At 39.4% G+C, this 12,500-nt stretch overlaps 3 protein-coding genes across 3 annotated transcripts in view; all 3 read left to right on the top strand.

Moving 5' to 3' along the window:
* LOC138861440 (uncharacterized) overlaps positions 1–925 on the top strand; it is a 5,177-nt gene extending 4,252 nt beyond the window's left edge. The window contains exon 3 of the mRNA XM_070120539.1: positions 768–925. Within this exon, the coding sequence (XP_069976640.1) occupies positions 768–925 (158 nt within the window). The remainder of the gene's footprint in view (positions 1–767) is intronic.
* Positions 1–2,817, top strand: part of LOC113817500 (C-signal) — a 66,967-nt gene extending 64,150 nt beyond the window's left edge. Inside the window, exons 4-5 of the mRNA XM_070120906.1 lie at positions 1,484–1,633; positions 2,272–2,817. Of these exons, the coding sequence (XP_069977007.1) occupies positions 1,484–1,633; positions 2,272–2,496 (375 nt within the window). The 3' untranslated portion in view covers positions 2,497–2,817. The remainder of the gene's footprint in view (positions 1–1,483; positions 1,634–2,271) is intronic.
* A 4,170-nt stretch (positions 2,818–6,987) lies between these two features.
* The window catches only part of LOC113817512 (uncharacterized), a 10,670-nt gene continuing 5,157 nt past the window's right edge, over positions 6,988–12,500 (top strand). The window contains exons 1-9 of the mRNA XM_070120907.1: positions 6,988–7,174; positions 8,566–8,671; positions 8,898–8,931; positions 9,222–9,372; positions 9,686–9,795; positions 10,476–10,706; positions 11,054–11,219; positions 11,814–11,946; positions 12,421–12,500. The exon at positions 12,421–12,500 is cut by the window's right edge and continues 68 nt beyond it. Coding sequence (XP_069977008.1) covers positions 7,127–7,174; positions 8,566–8,671; positions 8,898–8,931; positions 9,222–9,372; positions 9,686–9,795; positions 10,476–10,706; positions 11,054–11,219; positions 11,814–11,946; positions 12,421–12,500 — 1,059 coding nt within the window. The 5' untranslated portion in view covers positions 6,988–7,126. The remainder of the gene's footprint in view (positions 7,175–8,565; positions 8,672–8,897; positions 8,932–9,221; positions 9,373–9,685; positions 9,796–10,475; positions 10,707–11,053; positions 11,220–11,813; positions 11,947–12,420) is intronic.

Raw genomic sequence — 12,500 nt, forward strand, 5'->3', positions numbered from 1 at the left:
CGATACAGATTTAATAATTTCAGTTAGGGTAAATATTGGTTAATATTACAAATACTGATTTCCAAAGGTGTATCCATATGACTTAATATCCAGCGTTTGTGTGTTTGTGTATGTTTCAAGTATGAGGGCGCGTTCACATTTAGTTTTAGCACTTCTTGTAGCCGTTCCGTACGATAAGTTGGACTGGTGTGTATGTTGGAATGTATGTGTACAACTCCATTTATCTTCATGTATCTCTAACCACAATTAATTTCTTTCCCTCCCGCAAATCCTAACCTTCCTTACCTTCATGTTATCCTATCGCCTCACCATCCTGCCTCCTCCTCCCTTCCCCTCTCTCCCACCCTGTCCCTGTGATCCCCTCCCAACCTCCCTCTCCCTCTGCTCCGCTTCTCCCCCCCCCCTTAACTTTACCTCTTTTTATGGCCCCCTTCCCTCTCCCTATGACCCCCTCCCCTTCCCTCTCCTTATGACCCTCTCCCCTTCCCTCTCCCTATGACCCCGTCCCCTCCCCATCCTTCCCTCCGCCTCCCTCTCCGTATGACCCCCTCCTCTCCCTATCCTTCCATCCTTCCCTCCCCATCCCTCTCCCTATGACCCCGTCTCCTCCCCACCCTTCCCTTCCCTCTCCCTATGACCCCTTTCTCTTCCCTCCTCCCCCTCCCTCTCCCTATGACCCCCTCCCACCTCCCCTTCCCTCTCCCTATGGCCCCGTCCCCTTCCCACCCTCCCCTTCCCTCTCCCTATGACCCCCTTCCCTCCCCCAGACGTTGTAGACTACGCCAGCCTCCCCCGCGTGGTCGAGGAGGTCGGGCGGGCCGTGGGCAGGGACTCCCTCCGGGGAAACAAAGCGGGTCATGGACAAGTGCCCTCCCCCGATGGTTCGGCGGCCCTCAGCAGGCAAGCTTTTGCGACCTCGGGATAACACCACGGCGCCTCATGCCACCGGCGACTTCTGAGATCAGCAAAGGGCCCATTTGTGTGTGTGTTGTGGATGGTGGGTTGTGGCGGTGTGGGGGTGGTGGTTGTGGTGATGGTGTGGGGTGCGGTGTGGTGGTGATGGTGTGGTGTGGTGGTGGTGTGGGGGTGGTGGTGTGTGGTGGTGGTGGTGGTGGTGGGGGTGTGGTGTGGTGGTGGTGGTGGTGTGGTTGCCTGTAAAAAGGGGTAAATTACCCCTGGTAAGGGGTGGTTGTTTGTTGGGGATGGTAAAGTGTTTTTATGTTGTACGCTGTTTTTTGTAGAATGTGCATTTGTGAAAGGAAAAAAACCAAACGGGTTTAATTGGGGAAAAAATTTAACAAAAAAAATAAATTTAAAAAGGTTATTAATGGTAAGGCCAAAAAAAATTAAAAAAAAGATGATAAAAGTAAAATGCAAACAATGACGATGAAGATTCAACCAACAACAGCAAAATCACCAACCCCAAAAGGAAAAGGAATAATGAATAAAAAAAAAAAAAAAAAATCGTTCCTCTCTCCTGCAGGAGCTGCTTCCCCTCCTCCGAAAGGCCGCAGCGTCGAGCACGGGTCCTATGGGCGTGTCCAGGGCAGCCGTGATCAACATGTCCACCATCCTGGCTTCGATGGGCAGCTTCGTGGGCAACGCTGACATCTATGGCTACCGGGCGAGCAAGGTGGGTGAGGGCGAGCAAGGTGGGTGAGGGCGAGCAAGGCGGGTGAGGGCGAGCAAGGTGGGTGAGGGCGAGCAAGGTGGGTGAGGGCGAGCAAGGTGGGTGAGGGCGAGCAAGGTGGGTGAGGGCGAGCAAGGTGGGTGAGGGCGAGGTCTATGTAAATAAGGTCTCTGCACAGCTTTGGGTGATAAGGCCTATGACGTCACGCGAGTATGGCCTGAGAACGGAGGGGGGGGGGGGGCTAGAGAGTGGTGGGCTGGGGAAGGATATAATAGAAAACTTATATAGACCTGGGACGAGGGGGGCTAGGGCGTGACATGACCCTGGGACACGAAGCCACGGTCCCTCGAGACACCTTCACCCTGGACACTGGACAATGTCGGAGACGGCTTAAAGCCATTGTGTGATAAATTGTTTCTTCATTTTAATGGATTGGCTCTGATGTTTATTATAAATATTGTGATACATTTGCACACACACACACACACACACACACACACACACACACACACACACACACACACACACACACACACACACACACACTCACTCACACTCACAGATAATCCAGCCCAGCACACACTCACACACCCTCCTCCACCCCCTCCTAACCCCCCCCCCTTCTCGTCCTTCCCCGCCAGACCGCCCTCAACATGCTGACGAAGGCCCTGTCGGTGGACTTGGGGCACGAGGGCCTGCTGTTCGTGGCGCTGCACCCCGGCTGGGTCCAGACCGACATGGGCACGAGCGCGGGCATGATGACGACGGAGCAGAGCGTCAGGGACATGCTCCAGCTGATGGCGACGCTGACGGAGAAGAACAACGGCGGTTTTTTGGCGCACGACGGAAGCGAGCTGCCCTGGTGAGGCGGAATGCGCGCGGCGGACTTCAGCTCTTTGGGGGAGGTGTTGGGCATTTGTTTTTAGCCGTTCTGATCGTGCGTCGTTCTTTTTCATCTGACGATTTATTTGTTTCTACGTTTGTTCCTCCGCATCATTACCATTTTTTCCCCTCTACCGTTTTGTCTTAGTCGCTTCGTTCTCCATTTTCTCCTCCTTCACCACTGCCTCTTCTTCTTCTACTTCTCTTTCTCCTCCTCCTCCTCCTCCTTTTCTCTTCAAGATTGTCAGATAAAGAGTGCCAAATGTAAAAGAAAAACGTTTAATAAATTATTAGAAAATTAACAATTGTTTTTATTCCCAATCATCAGTCCTTCACTTCCCATTCACCTTATAAAATACGTTCCCCATACTCTCAAGATTCTACTTAATATAAAGTATGTACTTACTACTATACACCTAGAAGTTGTACAAGAATACTATACATGATCACATTGGCCGCTGAACGGTGACTCCGAGCCCGCACTTGGGCGCCGGGGGGCTTCCTAACGATAGCGTTGGGCCCTAATCAGTCTAGTTCATTGGGATCCCAGGTTCAAGGTTCGGCCGGGCAGTCAGCGTGTGTCTACCTGTTTGTCTCTTCCTCTCTTTTTCTTACACTGACTCAATCAGTTACTACATCTATCTCTCTTTTCCATTACTTTTCTTTCTCCACGTAGCCGTGGGAAGGGGGAAAGGGATAAAATGACTGAGAAAGAGAGTGGGGGGAGGGAGAGAGAGAGAGAGAGAGAGAGAGAGAGAGAGAGAGAGAGAGAGAGAGAGAGAGAGAGAGAGAGAGAGAGAGAGAGAGAGAGAGAGAGAGAGAGAGCGCTGGACGACTTACATACATGCTGGCTGTTCCTCGACTCACTTTAGTCGCTTGGTAGTTTGTTGTTTGGTTGGCAGCATACGATACTGCAGTAAAACTTATCGTTATATTTATGTTTAATATATTTGTTTCGGAGCGAGCATCAACGATTGCATTCATTTAATTTCCGGATTGGTACAGAGTGATTGATACGATGGGGTTAGGTTGCATCAGTGCATTTTAATAGATTGCTATGTTGTTCCAAGAAGGTTAGCACTAAAAGCGAAGTGATTGTTTTTTTCCGATCGGCTTTTGTAAAAATTGATCGTCAACCTTTATGTGCGTTGGTATAAAGACGCAGGGCCAAAATGTTGGCTAGAATCGTATTACCTTAACAACCACACCAGTTTTATTTTTGAAATGGCGTCAATTGCGATCGGTACGAGCGTCACTCACAGAAATGTAAATTGCCCATCTTTAAACTCACTTCCTAAAACATGAGCACACGAACTCGTGTCGATGAAGCTTGTGTAATCCAGTTTATATAAGATATAACTTTATTATGCCAGTAGTTTAAATCACAATATTATAGCGAAGTTTTACATCAAAATAGTGCTTTACTCGTGCGTATAACACGTCAAATATTATTCTATGTTGAGTTCAATGTGGCATCTGAAATCTGCGTTAATGTAATTTTTATTATTGATCTCAGTGATGATTATGATCGTTCATATTTGGTTTCGATTCTCTTCAAGTTAATTCGCTTATTTATTCATTCTTTCACTTATGCACGCACTTATTCATTCCCTCACTCACTGAACCACTCACGCAACAGCCCTTGTATGCATGATGCAGGACCACACGCGTGTCAGCGAAGGTTCCCCGAACGGAATGGAAGGGCGCCGCTGGACAAAATACTCGTGGAAAGCGAGCTGGGAATCCTGCATTTGTCAGCACAAAAAAGGCGCGTCCAAGGATATGTCAGAAGGACGCCGCCTGTCACGACCTGAGGAATACTAGTCGAGGAGCAGGACGGAGGACGACCTCGGCTGCCTACGCGACGGGGAGGCAAGATGCTCAGCACCAATGCGTGTGCGCGAGTGACATCAACCGAGGGTCAAGTGTAAGATGAAGACGAGGAAACAGGAACATGGAACCATTCATACTAGAATGCCCTACTCCTCTCGTCGCTCTCCCCTCGCGGACCACAAAAAACATGTGATTCTTATTTCACAAGTAATCCAGCGTGCCACCTGCGCCCCGAACGAGATGACAATGACGAAGTGACCGTGGAACACGCTAATTCAACCTTTATTGCTCGTACACATTTGTCATGTTATTATGTTGTATTCATATATAAATATGTTTATACTCAAAATAGTCGTTAGGAAATGCTTATTCAAATTCCCCAAGTTTGTAACCGCTTTTATCATTGATATTCGGATGCTTTATGTTTCATGAACAGTCAGCTAGTCTGTCCCCTAACCACAATGTTTTGGGTTGTAAAAACATACCCAGTTTATGTGAACCACATCTTTGTTCCTTCTTCGCGAAACAATCATGCGATCGTTCAAAAACGAACTTTGTCCATGGCAATTCCTGTGCCATTTAGACAGACCGCTCGCCCTGCGGGCTTGGCAGGACGCGCTCTTCCCTGGGCGTCTCTGCCTTGCCCCTCTGCTCCAGCTACTCCCGCAGAAGTAAAGTGTAAATTTGCGACAAGTTTACTCGTCCACCTTCAAGAGAACTCACCAGTGCCTTGCTGCCTCACCGCTCAGCCACGCACCAAGTGGGGGAAGCGCCTCCCACCAATATCCACAAGCCATTACCAAAAATCCTGCGTCTGAGATGATGGAACTTAGACCAGATTAAGAAGTCGATATCTTATTTATTAACCATAAGAACGTCTGCACTTCAGATAAATATTGCAGATCTATTAGAAGTATTACAATTTTGTCTTGCTTTTACTTTTCTGTAAAGATTATATCAACAATAAGGATAATATAATAGTATTATTGATGATGATAATAATAATGATAAAGATTATTGATAATAATCACAATAATAATGATAATGGTGGTGACCAGAATGATGATAAAATGATAATGAAGGGGACGAGGAAAATAATGAAATGATAATTTAATCATAATCATAATGATTAATGAACAATAATAATAATAAAAGTTATGAAATCAATAATGATAACAATGATGACAGCGATAATGGTAATGGTAAATATGACAACATAGATAACGATAATTACGAAAATGATAATGATAAAGATGATAATAACTAACGATAATGATAACGGCAATGATGGTAAGAACGAAAACAATAACAATAATGATCATAGGAATTGCGGTAGTAATTATAACAATTACAATAATGATATTACTTATAACAATAACAATAATGATAACGATAATGATAATGATATTACTTATAACAATAACAATAATGATAACGATAATGATAATGATATTACTTATAACAATAAAAGAAATGTAAACAAAATAATAATGATAATGATTATAACAACTTTGATAATGATAATGATAATAGCAATCATAAGAATGAATAATAATGCTAATAATAATAATAATAATAATAATAATAATAATGATAATAATAAGGGTAATAAAAAATAATGATAAGAACAATGAAACTGATAACAGTAATAATTTTAGCAATAATGATAATGCAAATTGCAATAATAATATTACTACTACTACTAATGATGATAATAGTCATTATAATCATAATGATAATGATAATAATGACAATAGTAATAATTATGGTAGCAATACTAATGATGACAATAATAATGATGATAGTAATGTTGACAATGAATAATAATGATAATAAAAACAATGATGATGGTAATGATAATGATAAAAATAACAATAATGTTTATGTTAATGAAGATGTGATAATGATAATGATTGCCGTGTCCTATCATTTCCCGTAAACAGGCCAAAAAAGCAAATGAAGTAAGAAAAAACTTCAAATCGAAGGAGAGATTATCTATGCTTGTCTAGTTTAGTGTCTTTTCTGGTGCCACATCTAGCTTAAGGGAATTATACTGAACCGAGATAGAAGAATATACACAAGCATCTTGAAAGATATGAAAGTATACGATTTCGTAATGGAGACGTTGTCGTACACGGTAATCGTACGTCGGGCAGTCGCATGCATTTGATTACAGCCTTTGTTTACGTCAACTTTACAAGGGTTATGACACTGCATGAGATTAATTTATACCCCCTCGATTTTACAGCGTGTTACATTCTGTGCAATTCTTTGGGAAGTAGAGAGGATTTGGTGGCGTATTTGTTGTTTTTACATGCTTGTATGGGAAAAAAGCTTTAATTCTGATGTATATGAAAACGAATCACTATACTATTTTACTGGTGATATATATCAATATATATCTAGAAAGCTCTGTGATAGCTGGGTGAATATATAAGATGAAAAAGTTATTTAAGAACATTATAAAACAACTATATAGATATATCTATAGCAAAACGATCCTCATTAAAATTGGACATAGTTGAAAGACTACTTTACGAAAATCAATGAAAATAATGAAAAAAAACAGAAACCATTACAATCTGATAACTTGCGAACAGTCATAAAAAAAAAAAACATAAACCTTCCCTCCATAAAGAAAGTAAGTGTCGTATACCTTGTGTGTTGACATTCCTGAACAGCTGATCCAAGAACACGTGTAGGATGACGACTGACATGTCACTCTCTTGGGATTATTAGGGTTTTAATTACCTCTTTCCTGGATGCTTTTGGCTGTGAAGAATGACTGATGAGACCCTTGAGGCAAATGTGTTTTATAAACACATTAAGGTAAGGCTGACGTTATGTTTTTTTGAGGGAAATTGTTTGGGAATTTTGCATTTCAATTTTTATTCAATTTTGTGTTTGTTGTGTTCTCTTGGTTGTTCATGTTGTTGTTTCGATGTTGTCGTTGTTGATATGTGTTTTTGTTTGCGTGTTTTAGCTATGTAGGTTACCATAATTTTGTTTGCTTGTGATATATTTTGTGTGATAGCCAATTTGGTCATTTGTTTATTTTCTCCCTTTGGCACTCTGTTATTGAAAGTGATAACCAAATTGATGTTTCTGGTTATTATACTTGAAAGATGTATCAGCTATAAAGTATCATTATACCTGTATGTGTATTTGTTTTCATGCATCTGAGGTTAACTTGATCAATGAGTTTTAACTATGTATTTATCAGGAATAATGATTTTTATCATATGAATATAAAATTTCCAAGAGTATATGTAAATAGGTGTAGGCAATAGAATACCTAAATAAAAGTAAATTGACCAAGTAAATATATATAGATACACAATGATCTTTGAGGTTACAGATATATATTTTGTTATTTAAGACGCCCATCACCCACATGGTTTCCCATATCTTCAAAAATATTATTAAAACAATCATGTGCTATGTTACATTTCAAATACCAATTAAAACAAGCACTTTATCTCAGATTATCTATTTGCACCAAAGTGCTTTGAACATTTGAATCCAACTAGAGTAGTTAAATGCCAGATGCTATTTGTGATATATATTATCTACAACCTACAGAGTTGTAGACCTCCCTTACACTTTACTGTCCGAAAAGGAACCAGTGACTGGCCATGATGATCACTTGACATTATCATCATTGCTTGTGTAGTTTATGATATGAAATATATTTGATATTTATAGTTTACAGCAGTTGTGTCGCCATAACTGAAAAATTATCCAATAAATTCCATGTACTGTTTGTTTTATGGGCAGTGATTGTTATATACTAAAAATATACTGATAGGATGGCCACTTATTAGTGACAGGTTGAAAAATATCCATTGATATATAATTGACTTGTGCAGATTGCAGAAATCAGATGTGATTTTTTGCAAAATTTCTTCATTTTTTGCTTAGCCACCTGCAACAGAAATCATCTGTTACTCAAACAGAAGTCAGGTCACTATTCACATCTTAATTTTGTTCAGGCTCTGAATCTGAAAATTGGAAGATTGGAGAAAGAATCGGTTAAACCTGAAAAGAACAAGGAAAGCAAGCATTTCATTTATGTATTATCTTTGCTATTTAACATTACAGGTGGAAAAAAAAATTGAATATTATGTCTGTATGTGAAGGAACAGAAGCTGCTTATGAAGTTTAGTTGTCTGTGTATTAGTTCTGTTTATTTATTAAGTCTAATAATCGTTATCATTCAGGAACACCATGGCGAAGAACTGGCCACCTGGTGTGAACCAAGCTGGGTAGTGTGCATACCGCAGCAAAGTACTTTAGAAGATATGACTCTTACTCTGCCTCTTATAGGTAAGTTCTGTCAAGTTTGCTGAGGAAAGGAGCTCCCTTTTTTACATAGACAACTTCTTAAAAGAATAAATTTGAGCTTTGCACTTTTATTGGAGTTATGAATATAGATATAGATATGAATATATATATATATATATATATATATATATATATATATATATATATATATATATATATTGGAATAACTTTTAATTACTAAGCTGCAGTCATATTTCATATATTACAGAGGCACATGCTTTGAAGCAACATGGGACATCAGGGTAAGTGAGAGAACTTGGCATATGATGATTTCTGTGGTAAGCTGTGTAGTCGTTTGTTATAGTCAGTCATTTATTGGTCTTAGATCTAGAGGAAAAGGTGTGTAGCAGATGCATTGTCACATGGAAGGTTCTAGGAGGCAAAATTCAAGGAAAGAAAGTTTGAACATGATCATTCTCATTTGATTTCAAGCATTATTCAATATGATTACTGAAATCAAAGAAATGACATAGGTGCACACTCCTACTCACACTCTTAACTTGCATATCTTAACTTTTATCATGCTAAACAGGAGTCAATATGTAAGTGCCCTATACGGAGACAGCCTCATCTATGAAATTACGGGGGAAGAGCCAAGGGTCATCATTTCCAACGAAGAAAAGGGGACAGATGTTGTTGTCTCCAAGGCAACAGTTCTCACAGAATATCTGGTGACCTTTAGGGTGAGTCACTTATTGTTGCTGAGATGTTTTGGATTTTTCATTTCTTTTGTTCTTTTACTGACTTACTTACTTACATCTGTTTCATTTATTTATTTACTTACATCTGTTTCATTTATTTGTTTGTGCATAAATGTGAAGTCAAGTATATTTTATTTATGGACTGCTGCACTTTATTTTAGGTACATGTATTAGGATTTTGTATTTTATATAAGTTCATTATTATCAAGATGACATATCATCTCTTTATTATTAAGAAAAAGAAGAAGAAGAAAAAAATGACCACACCATATTTTTATATATATATATCTTTTAGGACAAAATTATCCACCTGCTGTTACTAGACAAGCTCCTCAGCACAGCACAGGATGAAGACAGCAATGTTTGTGATCAGCTCATCACAACAGCAATAACTTCATTTGCTCAGTAAGTAATAGTGCGTGTAGTTTTCTCTCCTGTTTTTTTTCTTTCTTTGTTGTGTTATTATTATTATTTATTTCTGTTTTGTCCATATCTGTGTGATAGGATATTTATTAATGATATTTTTTTCTATTTTCAAATTTTATTTTTAGGAGTATCTGTGAAATTACAAATTATATCAGACCAAATTTTCTCACTTGCAAAAAGCAGAATGTTTTTATGTTTGGCCAAAGCCAATTTTTATTTTTGCAGAGTTTTTAAGCAGTAGATATCAGAGATGAAAAATGTTATTGCTACCATGAAAAGGAAGAGATTGAGAGTGAGAGAACTAGAAAGTGAGAGAGTAAGAGTGAGAATGTGTAATGAAAACAGTGAATTTAATAAAGTTGATAGTATGGCCTGCAGATCATTGTGGTTTTATTTTATAAATCTTGTGTACATATGGATTGCTCCAAAATCATGAAGTTACTAAGGTATCAGCTGTTGGGTCAATCCACCCTCCATGATTACACCATTCCTTGCACTTTGGGAAGAGAAAATTTATTTTCATTGTTATTATAAGTGATGAAGATATGACAGTTGAGGAAGAAAATAATGATTATGCATTTATCTGATACCAGTGGAGTAATTTCAAGGTGTTGGTTGAAATGTTCCCAGTCACAGATTTTTTTGCTTGGTCTTCACAGAGCGGAAAAGTTCCTGCGTAAGTTTCGCTGCCACCGGCCCATGCTGTGGGAGGTGGACCAGAAGGTGAAGGAGGCAGCAGATGCACTCCATCCTTCCAGCAATGTAGATCTCATGCAGAACATCCTGCAGGACACCCTCATCCACTGCTGGGAGTTACTGCTGAAACGACACTCAGCCACCATGCAGATTGATGCTAAGTTTCAGGACCTGCTCTTCAGGGCACTCGACTAGTAAGGACAAGACTTTTGGGTGGTTATTGTTAGGGTTGGTGTAGGGGGTCTATCTTTGTGGTTGTGCTTTGTTAGATTTTAGCAGTGTTGGTTCCTTGGGGATTATTATGATTAAATTTTTAAGGAAGGATTCTGGGTGACAACTAGTATAAGTTTGCAGAAGTTAAACTTTTATGTATTGATGTGAATTCTGTTTTAAGGATGTTGGTCCTTTCCCTCTTTGTTACATGTTTCCTTATTGTATAACGCATTAAAATCTTATCAAAGTTAGGGATGTGATCATGTATTTTTCAATCAACAAGTTCTCCATAACATCTGTTGTTACAACGAAGAACTTATATGCACAGCTATGTTGTGGGGCGGCTCCATGAGATGCTTTGGTGGCTGGTGTGTGAACGATGCCAGGTGGTTGACCAGCTGGTGAAGACACGGTTGTCACACCTCCGCCATGCACATCTCTCAGCTCTGCAGTTAGGGGTCCCGGCACACTACTACACTCCTCTGCCAGCTGCCGTGAGTCTGTGATATGACTTGATTTAATTCCATTATGTTTTTTCTCACAGCTGCGCTGTGTGGTTCATGCCATATTCTACTCATTTTATTCTACTTACTGCATTCTTTATGTTCTCCTTTTCTTTGTTAGTTCTCAGTCAGTTTTCTTTACTGCACTCCTTTGCCAATTGTGAAACTGGGCTGTTTTTTATCTGTGCTGGTTATCTTTGCATCACCAAGTTCTGTTTTTTTCTCACAGCTGCACAACTTTCTTACTTGCTCTGTGCGTGCTGTATACTGCACCAATTCTGATGATTCTTTTTTGAAGACATATTTTGGTCAATTTTCTCTGAGTCTTTACTGTGTTGCAAATATTACATTTTAATGTTACTACTTTAGTCATTGGTCAGCTGAAGTGAGTCTGTAATGCGTGTTAGATGCTATTATTAATACTATTTTTTACTATTGTCCTTTTCTTAAACTTTTGATTTTGTAATTTGTGTATTTTAAGGTTTAAACTGTTAATATTATTTATATTAATACCATGGACCTCATTTGCAATTATTGATTTTTTTTTCTATTCTTCTGAAATACAGTATAATTTTTCTGTTACAGGTTGTTGAGCTAGCTTCCCTGGCAAGTGTGGAGAGTGCCATAGGTAGATTACAATGTGTCCACTCCACCATCGAGCTCATCCAGGCACAGGCCAAGGAGGCTCGGGTCACCCTGCACCAGTATAAGGATCAAGGTATTTATGTATTTATGTTTTATGTAGATTTGAGTGTAGTGTACTTTTACATTACATATCTTTATTACCCTGAAATCCCATGTCAAGTCATGTGTTTGTATTGCTTGTAATAGTTACTTGATAAAGACTATAAACCTAATTAAGCCAATATTAGACAAAATTAAGAAAGGTAATAAAAATAGATATATGTGATAGGGACATTCTCTGTAGGAACTTATAAAGCACAGAGGCATAGATCATTCATATTTTCCAAATCAAAATTGGTTTTGAAGTTAGATTGATAATGGGAACAATTCTAGGAGTTAGGAAGGTGAGGGAAATTGATGTTCCTAGGTAAAAAGAAAAATGTACTTCTTATTTGGTGAATATTCTTCCTGGCTGATGATAAATATTATGTTCCCATTATTTACAAGTACATACAGTGATGTCACAAATTTTATGATGCATTGACCTTTTTTTATCCATTATCTGCAGAGGGAGAGCCAGAGCTGGAGTTAACCAAGGAGGAGTTGATGGCTTTACTGACTACTGTGGTAGTCCAGGCGCAGTGCTCA

Source organism: Penaeus vannamei, chromosome 4, assembly GCF_042767895.1.
Source record: "Penaeus vannamei isolate JL-2024 chromosome 4, ASM4276789v1, whole genome shotgun sequence".
Taxonomy (NCBI): Eukaryota; Metazoa; Arthropoda; class Malacostraca; order Decapoda; family Penaeidae; genus Penaeus; species Penaeus vannamei.